Source organism: Dysidea avara, chromosome 11 (genome assembly GCF_963678975.1).
Source record: "Dysidea avara chromosome 11, odDysAvar1.4, whole genome shotgun sequence".
In the NCBI taxonomy this organism is placed as follows: Eukaryota; Metazoa; Porifera; class Demospongiae; order Dictyoceratida; family Dysideidae; genus Dysidea; species Dysidea avara.
The window spans coordinates 16,448,477-16,468,264 of record NC_089282.1 but is presented as its reverse complement, the minus strand read 5'-3'; the positions used below and the strand labels follow the sequence as shown (position 1 = coordinate 16,468,264).

Sequence of the window (19,788 nt, the reverse complement as noted above, 5' to 3'; positions counted from 1 at the left end):
GAATTGTTTTCAGCAATTCCCTTTTGTTTTATGGCTTTTTTCAACGATCCCTATTTTCCCTCTTAACATTTTCAATTTTTTAATCCATCTAGTAATATCATTGCAGTCTCCTTTTTGTACGTATTTGTATATGCAAATATACCAAAACCAGCCTGTGGTAGGCTTTGGTGCTGCTGGCTTTTGTCTATCTTATTTTTCTACAGGTAAACAGTAGCAAAAAGTTTTTTATGATTTTAAAACCAAATTTTGTTTATTTTGTAATTTTATATGATTCGTTGAATGTTTTATGTATGACTGCTGTATTGAGGTGTCTGGAAATGTTACATACATATATGGTTAGCTTTCATATTGATGTTTAAACCGATCTCACATTACATTACTGAAGGTTTGTACCTTGATGGTTTACCGACATGTGCATGAAAATTTAGCTAGTGTGCATAAGTGGTTTAGGTGGTAGGTGTGACAATTAATCACACTATCACCAATTGCTATTAGAGTATCTCAGCCATGTGATTGCTAAGTATGTTTAGTGTAACTTATTTTATTTGATATTTTTTTGTAGTACTCTAATAGAGTACACATTTTTGAGGACTTATAATACAGCATACATAGAATGTACTAGAAAATCTAGGATTTCCATTGGTTGATTTATGGAATTATGAAACTTCAAAATTCTGATGTAACAAACTATAATTTTCATTTTAAAGGTACCTGTAGACGTTAAGTGAGGTCACAGCTGACAGCAGTGGCTAGGTGCTAAAGGGTAGAGGGCATAAAGGTATGGAGGCACCCGGTTCAAACTCCAGAGATTTTTCTTTTATAATTTTTTGGTCTATTAGAGTATCTTGACAGTGTTTGTTTGAATTTCTTTATATTTCCTTAGCTGATACTCACAGTATTTTCAATTCACAGAAGGGTTGTGCTACAATGGTTAACCTATCTGTAGACACTTTTTATCTTATGTGTATTTCTGTAAGTAGGGGTGACAAAAAATTGCACTTGTAATTTTTGAAAATTGCTTGTAACTTTTACCAATTTGTACATCAATTGGAAAACAAATTTGCTGTAATATCACTTTGTACCCTCCAAATTTGAAGAGAATCTGATACAGCTTGGAGTAATTCAGCTTAAATATTTAATATGGAAGATATTCCTCCCATAGGAAGATTCCCCAGAGAAAAATAACACGTAGCTATTACTGAGGTACAAGTGAAAATTGCATTTTCTTGGTTTTTGTAAAGTACACACTTGTCTCCAGATTCATAAGCTTTTCTTGAGCTGCATACAGCAATACACTATTGTGTGTCTTGACCAAGAGTGTCAAACAACATATTAGCCTGTGATAAATGATGTGTGAAGTACATGATTGTTGCCATTAATGGTTGCTGTATACTAATCAGCCAAGTAAAGGTGACATAATTAAGGGCGACATGGCTAATGTTAATGTTAGAGTTATGGCACTGGTAAGTGGATCTCTGAGGATAAGGCAACATACCCGTTTGTGCCACCATTTTCTTTTGTGGGCTTGAGGTATGTCTGGTCCTTATTGAATTTTACTTTTGTGGTAACTGTTGAATACTTGGTTCAATAGCATGAGAAACTGCCAAACAAAGATCTGTTGCCAAGTGCGCATACTTTTTGGTATAAATGGACAATTACACCTGCTCTGAATTATCTGTATCATTTAATTAATGCGATCATTTATTGAAGGCTAAGGTTACCATTATTTACCCTTATAGTGAAGAACCATGAGGTGTGTGATTTGAAGGATGTAGTTCCAGTATCACAAAGATGTACAAATTATGGAAAAGTAATAGAGATTGAGGATCATAATGTTACTGTGACTATTCCTCAAGGAGCAATTGAGAAAAGTTACTCAGTGGAAGTTGAAGTTGCTGTTAGTTTATTTGGATCATATGAGCTTCCACAAGGCTATACTCGTATTAGTCCTTATGTGTGGATAGGAGCTAGTTATACTTTTAAGAAGCCACTAAAGATTGAAATTGAACATCATGCATCTGTTTCAAAAGATGCTGATATTTTGCAGTTGTGTGTTATGGAAGCTTATGAAGAAAATAGAAATGACCATCACACAGATGAAGATGTGATGCGTGAAGCCATTGAAGTTTATTCTAGTCATTGTGAAATAAGCAGCTCATTCTATACCTACCGTACCCATTCTAAATTTACATGCCTTGCAAAAAAAAGTGTAAAGATTGCTGATGAGGTAGCAGTGTATCAGTTTTTACCAAAGAATTATACTGAATTAGAAAATTTTATTGTAGAGATATGTTTTTGCTGTAACCTGAAATTTCTTAGGAAGGTAAGTATAGTAAATTGTTGTTCATCTTAGTTTTTATAGTGATAATGTTATATTTATATTTGGAAAGGAGAGCCACAAGAGCCAACTAACCTTTCATGATACACTGTACATTTTATGTCTGCTGAATGCCAATACGAATGCTTCCTCTATAGAAATTTCTATATAATCAGAATACTTTAGTCTAAGTGCATCAAATCTACGTACATAGCATTAGAAATAAAAATAATTGCTAAAGCAAAATATTGAGCTTTCAAGAATTGAAAATTAACTTTTTTTCTGTAGGTCTGCTTGCCTGCCTGCCTGCTTGAAAGAAACAAAAGTACCACGCAGCTTTCATTTTATGCAACAACAACAGATGCACTTGTAGCATGTGTCTTTTGGAGTTCTGATACATATCCACCCTATGCACTATGCCTTGACCATTCATCTCCTATTCATCTTGTTATCGTCTGCTTCATGCCAGGAAGGCATTGTATCAACACACTTCTTCACAGGTACAAATATATACACCATAAAATTTATTTGCTTTGCTTATACTGTGCTACTATATGAGTCAATGCATCGCTGCACTTATAAAAATTGGTTTTGCTGCAGCAAGCAGGACACAAGTCATGGATTTTTTCTCCTTTCTCCACCTTTTCAAACATACTTTCTGTAACAACTTAAAACAGGCTGTAGGACCAAAAGTCCTACAGACTTGTGCTGTAAAGTCTTAATAAATAAATAAATAAATAAACAAGTGACACTTACATTGCAAATTTTTGCAATTTATAATTTCATTGCCAGCTGATTAATGATATATATGAAAAGCGGAATATGGTCAAAGATGATCACAACTATAGTACCATGAAATTAGTTGATAATCAGGAGCTTCAGTTACATCTGCTTTCTAAGGAAATACATGGTTGGAATGTCAGTCATTTAGGATACACAAAGGTAAGTATACATATAGTTTTTGTGTGTACTGTAGTACCATGCATGTATCACACTGTGTATTTTCACAATGATTTTTACACCAGGCGCTTGCCCACAGCTGACCTGTGACTGGCTGTGTGCATGCTTGGTTTCCTGACTCTGTGTGTGTGTGTATATGTGTGTGTGTGTGTACATTCTGTGGGCTTTGATAGTAAGTAAAAACAGTGGACCTGGGGACTAAAGACCCACCAGGACCCAATTTTTGTATGGATTTTGATTATCAACGTTGTAACATTTACACATTTTAGTTTTACCTTGTTCTGCATGTCACCGCAGTTGCGTAGCTAAAATACCATATGATGCTTATTGATAAGAAATTTTATGTGCATTATAACTGTATAAGCACCTACTTTGGAAAAGTCTTGACTTTGGTCTTTTAGCATACAGTGCACATAGCCACTTGTTTTTCACAATTCCATGTTGAATCTAGCAATGTGGCTTTTGATCAAGTTTATGACCACAATTACTGAATTTGTCAAGCATACTGGTTTTGTGTTCATGGGGCCACCACTCCACTGATGAAGTCACTCCCTAAAATGAGTTGGTAACCTTAATTAGTAATTTGCTTGGCAGACAATTTTGATAAGGTTTCAAGACATACGTGTGTAGCCAAGAACCCAGCACGCAACATTGTGAGTATATTGACAGGAAGAAAATGCAATTTTCATACAGTCGTAGCTCTGTGCTACCTACTCCAAACCAAACTATTTTGTTGTGGAAACGCCCCCAACATCTGTACACCACATTCCAAATTTCAGCAAAATCACTTCAAGCATTCCTGAGATATGAGACTTCAAAAGTTGGTTTAGTTTTCTTCAGTTTTTTCCTTATTCTTCGTCTTTTCACACATTTACAAAAGTTGCCATAAAATGTGAACACAATATCTGATTGCCTTGGTAATTGGCATGCAGAAGGAAGGGGGGGGGGGGCTGTATAAGGCACATCTTGGAACCTAGTTTGACTGAATACAATATACAATAAACAGCCAAGGAATTATTGGCGATTATTCACAAAAAAATAACTCCAATATGTTGTCATGCCTATAGGGCAATCCACTTATAGAAATGAAGCTGAAAATAGGTATGTGGACAGATTAACTATTAAACCTCAAACCTTTTGTGGTTTGAAAGAATCGAGTTAAAGACCACGAAGATACAACGAAAAATCCAACAGTGTGTAACATTTACGCAATCGAGATTAGCTATTTAAAAAAATGATTACTTGCACTCCTACCAGAAAAACTGTTCAGGAGAATAATTCAAAAATAGGTGTACAGATGGATTAATCATCTTAGAAAGGCCTTTCAATGGTGTAGAAGAATTAGACTGAAAGCCATAGTGTTATAAAACAAAATACATTTAACTTGGTGTAGCAAGTGCAAGATCGAGATACTCTAATAGAGCAATCAGCTAAGAAGTAAATTACTCTAATAAAGCATTCAACTATGTCTTGTACAGAATTTAACTCTGTTATATGCTAGAGTTCAACTACAAAAACTCACCCTGTAGAGAGATCGACTAGAAACAAGTCATCCTGCAAAGAGTTAAACTACATTTCAAGTCACCCTGTAGAGAAATCAAATAGAAACAAGTCATCCTGTAGAAAGATCAGCTAGAAACCTAAGAGAGTTCAACTACAATACATTTCAATTAAGTCACCCTGTAGAGGGTTCTGGAAATTTGTTACCTAGTAGAGAGAGATCAGCTTGAAACAAATCATTTTGTAGAGAGATCAACTACATAATCATCCTGTAGAGAGATAGGATGGAAAAAAAAATCATCCTGTGGAGAGTTCAGCTGGAAACAAGTCACCCTGTAGGGAGATCAGCTTGATCAAATTGAAAGTCACCCTGTAGAGGGTTCAACTATATGTGAAGTCACAGAGTTCAGCTAGAAACAAGTCACCCTGTGTAGAGTTCAGCTGCAAACAAATCTCTCAGTAGAGAGATCAGCTAGAAACAAATCACCCTGTAGAGAGATCAGCTAGAAACAAAATGATCACGCTGTAGAGAGATCAGCTAAAAAAAATCACCCTGTGGAGAGATCAGCTAGAAACAAATAATCACGCTGTAGAGAGATCAGGTAAAAAAAATCACTCTGTAGAGAGATCAGCTAGAAACAAGTCACCCTGTACTGAGATCAGCTGGAAACAAGTCACCCTGCACCTCTAGAGTTCAACTACATTTCAAGTCACCCTGTAGAGAGATCAGCTAGAATCAAGTGACCTTGTAGAGAGATCAGATTCATTTTAAATCACTCCGTAGAGAGATCAGCTAAAAAAGTCACCCTGTAGAGAGTTCAGCTTGAAACATGTCACCCTTCAGTCGCATAACAAGTCACTCTATATAGAGACTACTGCAGAAAGTTCAGCTATCCTGCAATTCTTTTTGTAGAGAGTTTAGTTAGGTTATGAGTCACTCTTTGGAGAATTCGACTACAAACCATTCACCATGTAGTCTAAGAGTTCAGCTCTCCAATTTCACACATTTCCTTGTGTAATATGCAAACAATTATTCAGCCTGTATGATAATTGACTTGCAAACAATTATTCAGCCTATATGATATATTTTGATATTTTGATTAATCAGCATGATTGTAATGGATGAATTTCATAATAACAAAAGTTGCCCCTAGCAACCTGAATTTTACAATATTTGTTGGGGCATAGATAATAGAGTACTTAAAAGGGATAGGAAACGCAATAACGTGACGTCACAAAATACGTACATTTCTATTGGAATCCTGTGTATTACGTCACGAACATACTCGTTACGCTTGCTACGCTTGTATAAAAGTGAAACAAATTGTTGTAACAACAGAATTTTGTAACCAACAACTGTGAAACTTCGCTACAATGAACTCAAGTGAGTAATCGAGGGAAGTAGGATGGTACCAACCCTCAAGGAAGTTATATGTAAAAGTAAAGGAGATTGAAAGTGAAAAAAAAAAAACAGTCCAAATATTACTTTAAACCACTTAACTTTCTTCGTAAATGTATTCTATCCTTTTAACTGTGATAAACCTATTCCTTACCATTTAACAGAGAGAACCAGAGGGAATATCAGAGCAAAACAGGAACTGTTGCTTGAGGAAATGACTAAGTATCTTCCATTTTTAACCAAAAGTTTAAACCACCTCGCAGTACAATGCAACGGTAAAAGACTGTGTTGGTGACATGCCTAGCTTACCACAAGATTCGAAAGTGGAACCGGCTATACAAGAAGTGGTATGGACGAGGCATGAAGGTAATAAGAGCGAAAGTGTGACGGCGTGTAACAATCAAGGTTAATGCGATTTGCTTTGTTACAAAATCTACGGTCTGAATTCTCTCGTCAAAATCTCTCACAAAGGCCTAAACACTTGCTGTAGTCTGTTGGATTACTATTTATGCTGCTTAGAACACTAATTCTCATGCTTGAGCACAAAACTGTCTTGTCCTTTCAAGTCACGCATAACGGAAATCAAACCGGAGATCGCTTGCATTTCCTATCCCTTTTATGTACTCTATTATCTATGGTTGGGGTAAATGTCTATAGTAACATTTCCAAATTTTAAAAGTATAGCATATATAGCCTTATAGGTCATGAGATATAACATTTTAAAGTTTGTCGATTTTCCATACATTGTCTATGAGAGGGGGCAACAGTTGCCCCTTCTGGGCAATCACATAAATAATGTGTGGGAAAACAGCAAATTCAATTAATGTCATTACATTATTTGTTGATGTGAATCTCACAATTAACCCCTTCAAATTTTAAAATGATAGAGTATATAGATCATGAGATATGACATTTTCAAATGTGTGGTTTTCTCATATGCTATCCATGTGATTTGCCCAGAAGGGGCAACTTTACCACTTCCCATAGATAATGTATGGGAAACCTGCAAATTTTAAATGTCATATCTCATGACCTACAGTGTTATTATATGCTATCCTTTTAAAAATTGGAGACTAAACATTGCTAACCTGTTTACAGTTAAAGCGATTATCTCTAAGTTTGGTTTTATGGTATTAATTTGATCAAGTGTGCATGTGCATGTGCATACAGGCCGAGGTCACTGTTTCGAGGCGTACAAAAGTAGCAACACACCACTCCAACCTATATAATCCCTCTCTTTACTGTTTCTCTTTATTAGTAGTGCCATTATTACTTCGAAGAATCGTCTACAATGCTTGTTATCGACATTCCGAAAGTACACGATTGCATCATCTAACCGCACGAGAAACTGGTTATCCCTGTTCCTGTTCACTTTAGGGCGTGTCCATTACAGGGGCGTAGCTAGCCAGAAGGTGATGGAGGGGCAGGCATGCCCCCACGAAACACTCAAAATCATTCATAATTGCAAAAAAGGCTAATGACCCAATGGTGGGCTAGCCAACATACGGTGTTGTATTATTACAGCTTAAATAACTAGCTACGTAACTATTTCAGTACTGACTGCTTCCAATCGAGGTAGCTATATTCGTCGAGCATCATCGCACGTGCCACAACTGTACTCCAACAAATTCATCCACAGTCCCGTAGAGCTAATAGTTTAGTGCAAATACAGGTTACTTTACGTTAGCCACAGCCTGTGCTGCAGTCCTAGCACACTGCTGACAGGATGACGTATTCACTCACTTCACTCGGCGAAATTCAAATGCCATGTATTGCACGAAATCCCACCTGTCTTGCTAGCAGAACTTGTAAGCTTGACTGATCCACCTGACTGACTGACTGACAAAGTAAAAACAGACTGCACTGCCGTACGTACAAAGATCCAGTGTGATCGACTCGATAAAATAAACTTGATACATTTATTTAGCTAACACTTTATCATCTCGTAGGCAGTAGGTTCGTAGCGTCAATTGGTCTCCTTTGTCACTTGTGAGTTGTGACTCCTGCCGTGGAGAAGCGGGTCACTCTTTTTAGATTCAAAAATATTCTATCACGCGAGTAATCTAGGCTAAATATAGAAGTATGTCTCTAATATTTTTGTTTGATGGATCCACGAGTGAGTTGAATGTTGTGTGTGCGCTTTCACTAGCAACCCCTGGTGATACCGCGTAGTAGTGTACATAATTTACAGTCATTTGCGTGTCAGTTTAATACTGGTAAACTTGTGACGAAGGTTTAAAAAAAAATCATTTAGTGATGGGGGGGCAAATGCCCCCCCTTGCCCCCCCCTTAGCTACGCCTCTGGTCCACTACAGGATAAGCACAGGGGCTACTAAAACACTCAACTAAGGTAGAGCATTTAGAATGTGATGCTACAGGCGTTTATATATTGAAACCACCATGTGGCGGTTGTGGTGGTAAGAGGGTTAAATAAAAAATTAGCTAAAATCTTCTTCATAGTTGTCTTACCTGTAGTAAACAAAAAGTACAAGTTAAACAAGTTGATGTTGTGCTACTTCTAAAAACCAGGCGCCATGCAGCTAGCTAATTCATCTGGAATAACTATAGACAGTATATACTACTATGAATTAACCAACTATGTATTACTACTTTACAATATGGTAGTTTGGGTTGTGCAATAATATAATTAGCTATTTCTCGTAATTCATGAAATATTCGTAATTCATTCAATTACGTTGCTATGCACTGCTAAGGAAGCGTTTGTTAAATAAACCGCTTTTACCAACATATTACGCACAAAACTATCTTCTAAACTTTTATAGTGTGACTAACGTGTTTTTTCCCACAAATTCTCTCGACAAAGCCTCAAAGCTGCTCTTCATTTTCGTTCGCGTAAGTAAGGGATACGCCCCCTTTCAACTCGAAGTGATAGGCTATTCCTGGCAGTGTACGAGGCCTGCACCGTTGTTTTTCAGTTGCTAAATGCCTGAAAACCTCAAGGGGAAGGTAGTCTGAGGAAAGTCACCACACCCGTATTTCAGTCCGCCGAAAAGAAACCACCTCAGAGCAAAGTTCACCTGTGTAGAAGTTTAATACAGACGCCCACAGTGTAGTCCTCTACTTTTTGTGTTCGCATGCTGTCCGAGGTTTCACATGCCTATTTGTTTTGTTGTACATCTTTTCATCACAATTGTTAATGATGGTTATCTCTCTCATTTCACTTTTACTTCTTACGTAAAAGCTGCTTTCACCGTTATTAAACGATTTTGCTCACGTGGGTGCGTACGGACAAACATAGGTAGATAGGTAGATAGGTAGATAGATAGGTACACACACACACTTTTACGGAAACAATTACAGTAAACCAGGCGCACGCCCACAGCCGGCCTTCGTGGTTTAAAAAGAAATACCCAAAGCTAGCCATAAGCTAGCTGTAGGTCTGAAATTACAAAAAGAAGTGATATCTAATCAAAAAACAGCCAAGCTGTAAAAGGGGTGCAGCTTCCAAAAAGCCATGGTGAAAAAAGATGTGAAAGCCAAGATGGCTGCCATGAAATGGCTGTGTTAGTAGGTCAATGGCAAAAAATTTAATAACAAAAATTGAGGTGAATTTGGTGCCAAGTCCTAGAGGAGGTAACACATATTCACCTGAATTGTCGTTATTAATTTTTTTTGCCATTAACTTACCATCACAGTCATTTCTTGCCTGCCACCTTGGATTTCAAAATTTTTTTCACCCTGGCTTTTTTGGAGGCTGCACACCCTTTTTTACAGCTTGGCTGTTTTTGGTTAGATTGGAAGTATCTCTTTAATTAATATTGGTGTGCATGCACCAGCTCAGTGTTGAAACCGGGTCAGGTCAACTGGGTCACATTTTGTCCGGGTCATCCGGGTTTGACCCGCTTTACAGATTATCCAAGTCTGACCTGGATTGGATCACATGAGAAATGAAATTGCTAGTTTGACGACGTGGAAACTGATAATGCTAGTCGTGCAGCTCTTTCGTGAGCCATGTCCATTAATTAGTAGGTGTAGTCTGTAGCACAAAACCGTGTCTGTTGCTGCCTGCAAGCTTACGCAGAGCCACGCCCACTAATTGATTGTTGTTGTATGAGTTGTATATAATCTAGTCTTTCAGCAGGATAAGTACTTTTGTGACCCACAACCACTTTAATATATCGGGAAAGTGTAATACTAGGTAGGCACGAAGCCACATCCAATTGCTGTCTATTAACTCACAGTAGCTACATGGAACCAAACCCGCTGACTGATTTTAAATTATAAACTTACTGGCTTAATTATCACATAACTACTCATTTACTCAACATGTTAATTGAACGAGTCTCAATCGCTTGAGACTGCCCAAAACATAGCTCTTAACTTAGCGCATGCCACGGATTTAATTAATCCGGGTCACATCCGGGTCTAACCCAGATTGCTATTCGGTCATCTGGGTCAGCAGTAGTGACCTGGTTACAATGCTGGCATGCACTATGACCAGTAGTATAGCCAGAACTTCACTGATACCAGCAGGTGCTATGGACAGGGAGGGTAGAGTCTGCATGCATTGTGTGCAAAATACACAACATGCGAGGCATGCCATTATAGAGGAGCCTTGGGTCTATGCCCCTCCTCCCAAGATAATTTTTAAAAATTAAGTGCTATCTGAGATGTGTCATTGTTGTTCCAAGGTAATTTTTATCCTCTTCAGTGCTGAAAATAAATGTTCACATGAAGCAGTACTAACTACAATGGTATGTGCTAGTTGTACCACCATTTTTTTATTCTGAGAAAGATCAACATGCTTCCCAAAATTCTGATAGACTCCAAATCTTTGTCTGTAAAGGTGTGCTGACCTAACTGACACTCAGTCTGCAACAAATTTACATCCAAACTATGATGGTTAACTAGTGGAGGAATGGTTTCATAGTTTAGGAACTCATGAGCTGCACGATTAAATTACTCTCATCATGTTAAGTTCAAACTTTGCTTCAGTTTTCCCAAAATCAAATCTAAAATGCAATACACCACCTTGAAATCATTTATAGAGTGTGCACTTTCCCTTGACCATGCATCACAATTCCAGTCTGTAGATAATGAGACAATCTCTTTGAACGAGATGTTCTTACTGTGATAGAACAGCTCATTACAATCTGACTACATCTTGGGTATTTTTGTACACATGATCCCATGCCTTGTCATTATGAATATCTGTAAATATTCTAATGAACCAAGTTTGCCATATCATTAGATATAGACTATGCTGGTTAGACAAAATCTTAGTGAAGGAGAGGATTCGGCAAAAATGTCACAAACAATAATAAAAGAAATTTGAAACATTGAATTTGATAAAGTATTTGTCTGGCATCAATTGCCCTGCTTTTATTTACTCCATTGCTCATGTCCTCTAATGTGGCTAAAACAGAACCAAATGTGCAGCAAATAGCATCCACTGCAAAATACCTACAAGTCATCACAACTGATGTGTTTGCTTGTCTGGGTGAAGTTCTGCCTACTTCTTGGTGTACAGTGCTTTGGTTGATGATGTGCATTAGCAAAGAGTCTAACTTGTAGTTCAAGATTCAGCCTTAATGAATGTTAAGAAGTGTTCATGTACGGTACTGTTCCTTCTTTGAGAAATCCTTTTGTCAACAAGGATTGAGAACATCCCTGTATCTTTCATAGCTGAAGTTATATGACTGCACTCTATGTCTGCATGTCTTTATATCATTTTGAATATTTATTGATGTATATACTGCATTTTAGGTAAACCATTCAACTGACTCCAACAACTGTTGCAACTAAGCTCAGGATTTCAAGAAAATTACTTCTGTTAGCGGTCATTTCATCCTCCCTATGGCCACACAATGCAAATTTCTTGATAGCTAAATGACAACAGAATCCACAAACTGTTTTCAAAGAATGTCTGTTTCATGCATTTCTCCCATCTCATCAACAACAGATGATGGTTGTCTCCTAAATCACTTCATGCTACAAGTGCTTATTTGTGTGAATAACTATATTATGGCCTTCATTCCCTGTTGTATGTTTCCAACTTTTAACCCTACTTGTGTAAAATTGTTTTTTGATGCCATTGATACACCACCACTACCACCAAACATACGACATGGAAAGCAAAAGAATGCATCTTATTTAACTGAGTATTCCAGCCATGGGTATACGTAGCTTAAGGCCTTTTCACACTGCAGTTGAATGCACATCGAAGCCGGATCAAACGATTTCACACCTGAGCCGGATTGACCGTAATGCGCTTTCAATCTGGCTTCATGTCAATCCACCTCGAGAGGTGAATTGGCCGGACTTGGTGCGCATTAGCTCCATTAGCGAGGGGCGCCGTACAGTCTCCAGATATCTCGCGCAAAGCATGGCTATTGCGCCAAGACTAAAGCGACGGCATGCCTAGCGTTATACTCGGCTCGTGGAAGTGATACAGTGACCATGAATGAGTATCGAAGGAATAGCGTACCCTTCTGAAATCATCGTTCCCTGTACAGGTTTCCTCCTAAGAATTAACCAGCTTCTTGGCACCCAATGTTTTGTAAGTGTACTAACAACATTCCTCGCTGCGAATACTTTTCTGACTCCAATGGAATACGAAGAAGGTAGTACAATGACCGACGCCATTTAATTTTTCGTTGCGTAAACGGGTAATTAATCACGTGTTATGAAAGTGAATTGAATTCAGTTGCTGCATGCATAGTGTGAAATGGATTGATGCGCATTCGATCCACTTTCAGTCTGACCACAGCTGGATCCGCATTCAATGCGCATTAAGTGTTAAAAGGCCTTTAAACCAATCTGGTCTAAAAGAGATCTTGGATTATTGGACTGAATACCTAGGCTACACAGGGAATCTACACAGGAAATCTACACAGGGAATCTGTAGCTACTGCTGCAGTGTCACTATGCAATGGTTGGGCACACACAGCAAAATTACTGGCATCTTGCAACCTTGGTTCTGCTCAAGAGGTATAGGTTGAACATGCTGCACACTATCATCTAAACCCACAGTAGTTGATGTCATTGTTTTCAGAGCCCAAATCAATAATTTCTATACAACTTTCCTGGGTGTAGGGGTAGCAGATTCATCATCATCAAGAGTTAATAATAAGAGAGGAGAGTGTCTAACGCCGTATAGTCCTGTAACAGATGATTGCGCAGAAGTTAAACGGCTTCTTTTCCGCGTAACGTACAGACTGGCTAGTATATTTTTGCATTTAACCACAAAGGCTATCCCAGACACAAGGGCGTGCGCTCAACTCGATGTTCACGTTCACCACGAAGAGCATCGCTCTGTTGCGTAAAGAAGCGTGGCTGTTAACCTCGAAGATAACTCTGGTGGAGAGTGTCTGAGAAACCAATACACTGAAACACTGAACCAAAGGCGGAGTATCGCTTCGAATTTTCACTGCGTCGCCATATTACTCTACCTTTGAGCATTCTTGAATTCTTCAATTGAAGGAGCACTGTTCCCTGTACATACAGCTCAGTCTTTAGTTCAGCCTTCGAATATTCTCAAGGATTCATCACGGTGCGGCTAAACTAATTGCGGTAAGGAAACGAACAAATACTAGAAGCCTATACGTTACACGGAAAGGAAGCCGTTTAACTTTTGCGCAATCATCTATTACAGGCCTATACAACGTTAGATACTCTCCTCTCTTATTATTAACTCTTGTCATCATGTTTACTGTTGAAACATGATGTTTACAATGCCAACCAGTCTGTTGGCACAGACTGGTTTGCATTGTTAATAGTAGTAACTACAATAGCTAGAGCTTCACTGTTAGCCGCACCGTCTTCTTGGCACTGAATAAGGCTCTCTTCTGTGTTCTGAGTCGAGTTTTTACTGTTATCCAGTCCAACAATGACCATTTTTGTTTCACTGGTGTTTGTGCAACCACTTCAATTTAGCAACAGGTCTGTAATTACTACTGCAGTGACACTGCTGTAACCATGTGCTAGAACACAAGGTCAACACTGTTTAATGGTCTAAGTGGCACTTCCTAACATGTGCGCATGTAATTGAACTATATTGATCTTCGAATGTTTAGTCCAGTATATTGCTCACCATGAGTACCATTATTATTAAGCTGGCAGAATATGTGAGACTAGAGTGCTATAGACCTATGTAAGATCAGTAAGTTTTCTTCACTGTTTCTCGTGCACTGCCATTCAGCAACTTATTTTGGTGTATCATAGTGTAGTGGTAAACAATCTTCCGTAATCAGTGTGGTTTTGCTAATACTCAGTCCCAGGCCTGGTTTAGTTATGCCACTGGCTATGAAAGATAATGGTCTAGCCATGTGAACATAACTTGCAGTACAAGGCAAAGAATGTATAAAAGGCCATGAAGTGCATAAATATCAGAAAAAGTAGGGTCCTCACAGGTCCCCAGTCCCTGGGTCCTTGGTGTCTGAGTCCACTGTTTTTACCTACCCCTTTGATAGGATAGTATGTCCTGCCAAATGCAATTATGGTCAGACAATTTGTCTAGAATTTGTCCAATGTCCAGCTGTTATTGGGAGCACTGATATATCCCTTCATTTTTTTTTTGTCAGGGACCCAAACATCAGTACTTTAATTAATGTTCCACCAATAATTGGATCAGTATTGTATCGGAGCTGATATTGGGCTTTTTTTATTGATCGGTATCGGTTATTTAGGTATTCCGCCACTCGCGCCAATCGTCATAATCATAACTATCATCATAAATGCTATGCTAGCGAAACGTGAAGTATAACAAGTCGGAAATAGTGTTGAGCATTATTCTAGCATAAAATGTGCAGGAATTGCTTGTTAAACATTGAGCAACTGCTACTTACTATGTTTGCATGAAAAAGATTGAAATACTCTAATAGAACAGTCACTGCACAATAAAATATTCTAATAGAGCAGTCACACATAGCTAACTTGAGTGGTGTGTAAATTGTATGGCAATTATTGGTATTGGTATCTGTATCGGTGAAAATTTACAGCTAAGTATCGGTATTGGATCGGCAGGTATTTTTCTGTATTGGTGGAACCCTAACTTTAATACAGTGTGTGTATCATTGTTGTTACTTGAAAAGCTGTAAACTGTTTAAGGTTGGTCAAACCATGAATGGCTAGTATTCATGAGTACTCGATCATTAACTCTACAGAGTACTCGGAATACTAAAACACCATGATCGTTTCAGCCCTACTTTGTAAATCCATAACTGTTACTCTTGAACCACAAAAGGATTGGGCTTCAATGGTAGGGTTGGCAATGAAAAAAATTGACCCCCTTTGGATTAACGTATAACTCAGGGGATGGAGCCTACCAATAGTCTATGATGGGTTCAGTAGAGAGCAAATACCTTCTGTTTGGGGTATATATAGCCATGTTGTAAATTTTGACGGATTTTGGCTCATCATACTAGGGTGTCTTTAAGCATTAAAGTATTTATTTAGTACTCGAGCTGTGCATACTCTTGAGTTGCATTGAGATTATGGAACTTGTATAATATGGGCACTTTGGGATCTGATTATCAAGGTGTTACAACTTTCTATATACGTAGGTGAATTTTGTACTAAAAGGCTACCCTGGGAAGTGTGGCTATGCAGGTGCCCTCATTTTTAACTGTGCACATTAACTTACAGTTTTGTTATAATTATGTACTACTCGTTTTCATTCAGATGAGTGCAAGTAAAATTGTATACCTAAGATTTCAAGACAGTCGTGGTATTACCAGAGAAGTTGACAAGCACAACTATCCGCCATGTTTCAGGGTTAAGGTTAACCGTCGAAATTTTCAAACTCAGCTGGATGTAAATTTTGATATATGTGTTCCAAGTGCAGAGGTACTTTCTACACTGAATCTCTTTGTACCAGGTAATGTGAATTTTGAGGTAACCAAAGTACAGTAGGAGACTTTAAAAAGTTTACATGTGGTTCAAAAAGAACTATTGTAATACTATTGGTAATACTATTAGTAATTACCATTGGTTTTTACAATTTCCTTAGTAATTACGATTGTTTGTGCTGTGTTGTATGTTGTACAGCTATTGTTTTGTTAGTTGACTGCTACATGATAGCTGCAAAGTTACAAATTTCACTGCCCCTGCTGTTATCAAGCTTGTTGCCAGCTGGTAGTTACACATTTAACTTGTTCTTGCCCCTCTGTGTGTGGTTGTGCATGCAACTGGCAACTAGACTTGTTTTGTTTTAAACATGTAAACATATTGTAAACATGATAGTAATTACGATATGTTTGGTTTTACCATTACAATGGTCATCATAAAACTATTACATTACAATGGTCTTTACAAAACCAAATGTAAACTTTTTAAAGTCACCTACTGTTCGTATGTTGATAACATATGCATGTATGTATTTGCGTGAAGCACAATTCATTCCATAATTTGATAATGGTTGCTCCTATCTACTTGCAACAAGTGCTGTTTACGTCACCATTACTTTAGTCTGTTTAAAAGTGGTATGCATACACATGCTTTGCAATATGTTTGTGTCTTAAAAAAGTGATGATTACTGCTGTATAAATCATTGGGTGTTTTATGTATTAGCATCTCAAAAACTTCAAATTGGCTGATGAACACATTATCAAGACACTTGGTAGTGTGTCATGCGGCCCAAGAAGCCGGTGTGCAACACCGTGAGTATATTGACAGGAAGAAAGAAAATGTGATTTTTGCACCTCTGTAGTGTTGTGCTGCTTTTATGAAACAAGACGATTTTAGCTGTGGACATGCCCACCAATGTCAGTACTCCACATACCAAATTTGAGTGAAATCGCTTCAAGCGTTCCCGAGATATGCAACTTCAAAATTTGGCTTAGTTTCTTAGGTTTTTTTCCTTCTTATTTTTCTTCCTCTTTTGCACACTTACAAAACTGCCATAAAACGCGAACACCATCTCCGATTGCCTTGAAATTTGGCAAACAGAAGGGGGATATAAAGGCACAACTTGGTACCAAGTTTGGCTGAAATACAGTAATCAGTGAAGCAGTTATAAACAATTATTCACGAAAAATAACAATATATTGTCACGCCTACAGTGCAAACTGCTTACAGGAACAAGCTGAAAATCGGTGGATGAATAGGTTAACTATTGAATCTCAAACCTTTTGTGGTTTGGAAGAAATGGAGCTAAACACCATGAAGATACAACGAAAAAACCAACGTTGTGTAACAATTATGCAATCGAGAGATTAGCTAATAAACTACTTGCCACGTCTACCAGATAAACTGCTTGGAGTAATGCTTTGATAATCGTTGTACAGATAGAGTAATCATCTTAGGAAGGATCTTCAATGGTGTAGAAGAATCAGACTTAAAGCCACTGAGTTATAACATGAAATCCAACTTGGCGTAGCAAGTGCAAGATCAAGATACTCTAATAGAGCAGTCATCCTAATAGAGCAGTCACCCTGAGGAGAGATCAGCTAAAACAAATAACCCGTATAGAGATCAGCCACAAACAAATCACTCTGTAGAGAGATCAGCTAGAAACAAGTCACCCTGTAGAGACATCAACTAAATACAAGTTATCAGCTTCACCCTATATATGTAGGTACTGGAAACAAATCACCATGTAGAGAGAACAGTTAGAAACAAGTCACCCAGTAGAGAGTTCAGCTAGAAACGAGTCACCCTGTAGAGAGATTGGCTACAAACATATCACCCTGTAGAGAGATCAGCTAGATACAGGTTACCCTATAGAGATAAGCACAAACAAATCACCCAGTAGAAGAATGTGCTGTTCTTCTTTCTCCTACTTTTCAAACATACTTAGTGCAGTTAATATAAACATCTTGGGCCTTATAAAGCCTTTTGGTATACAGGCTCTGCCTTTACCAGGTACTTTAATCATAATAAACCATGTAGAGAGATCAGTTAGGAACAAGTCACCCAGTAGGTAGTTCAGCTAGAAACAAGCTGTAGTGAGATCAGATCACTCTGTAGAAAGATCAGCTGGAAACAAGTCACCCTGTAGAGATATCAGCTAGAAACAAGTTACCTATAGAGAATCAGCTACAAACAAATCACCCTGTAGAAATATGTACTGGAAACAAATCATCATGTAGAGAGTGCAGCTAGAAACAAGTCACCCTGAAAAGAGTTTAGCTACAAACAATGAGAGTTTCAGCTACAGTTCAGTTATGTAAAAAGTTACCTTATTAACTACAGTATGTGATAATCATTCAGTGTTAATATACAAATATTTAATCAGGCAAAAAGCTGTACACAATTACTTCTTTTGTTCCACAATTCCTGCAGTAAAGAAAGAAAAAAAAACAAGTTAAAAGGAAGCACCAAAGCCAATTTATGGCCAGCTTTGTGGGTTGCAATACAAAAAGAAGTGATATCTAAACAAAAACAGCCTAGCTGTAAAAAAAGAGTGTGGCCCCCAAAGGGAACAGGGTGAAAAAAGATGTGAAATCCAACAAGAAATGGCTGTGATGGTAGGTTAATGGAAAAAATTTTAATTATGACAATTCAGGTGATTTTAGTGCTGAATCCTAGTGGAGGAGGCAACGAAAATTCACCTGAATTGTTGTAATTAAAATTTTTGTCATTAACCTACTATCACAACCATTTCATGGCTGCCACCTTGGATTTCACATCTTTTTTCACCCTGGCCTTTTTGGGGGCCGCACTTTTCTTTTTACAGCTTGGCTGTTTTGGTATAGATCAACTTTTCTTCAAAGTTGTACTAATTTCTTACCTGCCCAGTGGCTATAAAGTGTAAATAATATTTTCACAAAATTTTTGATGAATCATGTAAATTCTTGTAGCTGATCTGTAAATACGTATACGTGTGTCTCAGATTTTCAAAAGACCTCCATAAGGGATCGTTACAAAAAAAAACTGTTTAAACATGGGAAGTAATCACCTGAAGTACAGGGTATAGGAGAGATAATTATATCCAACTATCTTTAAGTGTTTATTGTTGCCTTATTGTTTGAGTTGTGTAATAAAGGCCACACTACCATAGGTAACCAGAAGAGATGTGCTTTTTATGCGTAGTTCATTTCTGTGTTCACCATCTTTAAAAAACCATATCAGAATGTACTAATCAGACATCTAGTATTTAATGTTATCTACTCTTCACAGTATATACAAATCCAGCCAAGCTGTGAAAAAATGGTGCGGTCTATAAAAGCCTGGGTGAAAAAAGTTGTGAAATCAAAGGTGACGGCCAAGAAATGGCTGCAATGTTGTTAATGCTTATAAATTTAAAGTACACAGCCATTATTAGCATTAACATCATTGCAGCCAATTTTTTGGCCACCATCTTTGATTTCACAAATTTTTTTTTGCTCAGGCTTTTTAAGACTGGACCATTTTTTCACAGCTTGGCTGTTTTGGTGTGGATTTCACTTCTTTTTGTACTTTATAAGACCCCAAAACCAGCCTATGGCTGATTTTAGGGTTTGTTTTTCTCACATTTCTCCCTTTCTATACAGACACAATGATGATTTTTGAAGACAGACTATAAAAGTATTTCATTGCATGATTTATTTCAATATTTAGTAATATTATACTTTAGTAGAGTGCACATTTTTTGTAGAACTTTTAATAGAACATACATAGAATGTTCTAGAACAATCTAGTACTTCTATTGGTAGCATCGTGAGCAGAACAC

At 37.7% G+C, this 19,788-nt stretch overlaps 1 protein-coding gene across 6 annotated transcripts in view; it reads left to right on the top strand.

The window, feature by feature from the left end:
• The window catches only part of LOC136239330 (uncharacterized), an 84,214-nt gene that overhangs the window by 34,101 nt on the left and 30,325 nt on the right, over window positions 1-19,788 (top strand). For all 6 annotated transcript variants that reach the window (XR_010693421.1, XR_010693422.1, XM_066030062.1 and 3 more), the window contains exons 19-21: window positions 1,740-2,323; window positions 3,110-3,259; window positions 15,819-16,014. Coding sequence is in view for 4 of the 6 variants with exons in the window: in XM_066030062.1 (XP_065886134.1) it covers window positions 1,740-2,323; window positions 3,110-3,259; window positions 15,819-16,014 (930 nt within the window). In the remaining 2 variants the exon portion in view is untranslated. The remainder of the gene's footprint in view (window positions 1-1,739; window positions 2,324-3,109; window positions 3,260-15,818; window positions 16,015-19,788) is intronic.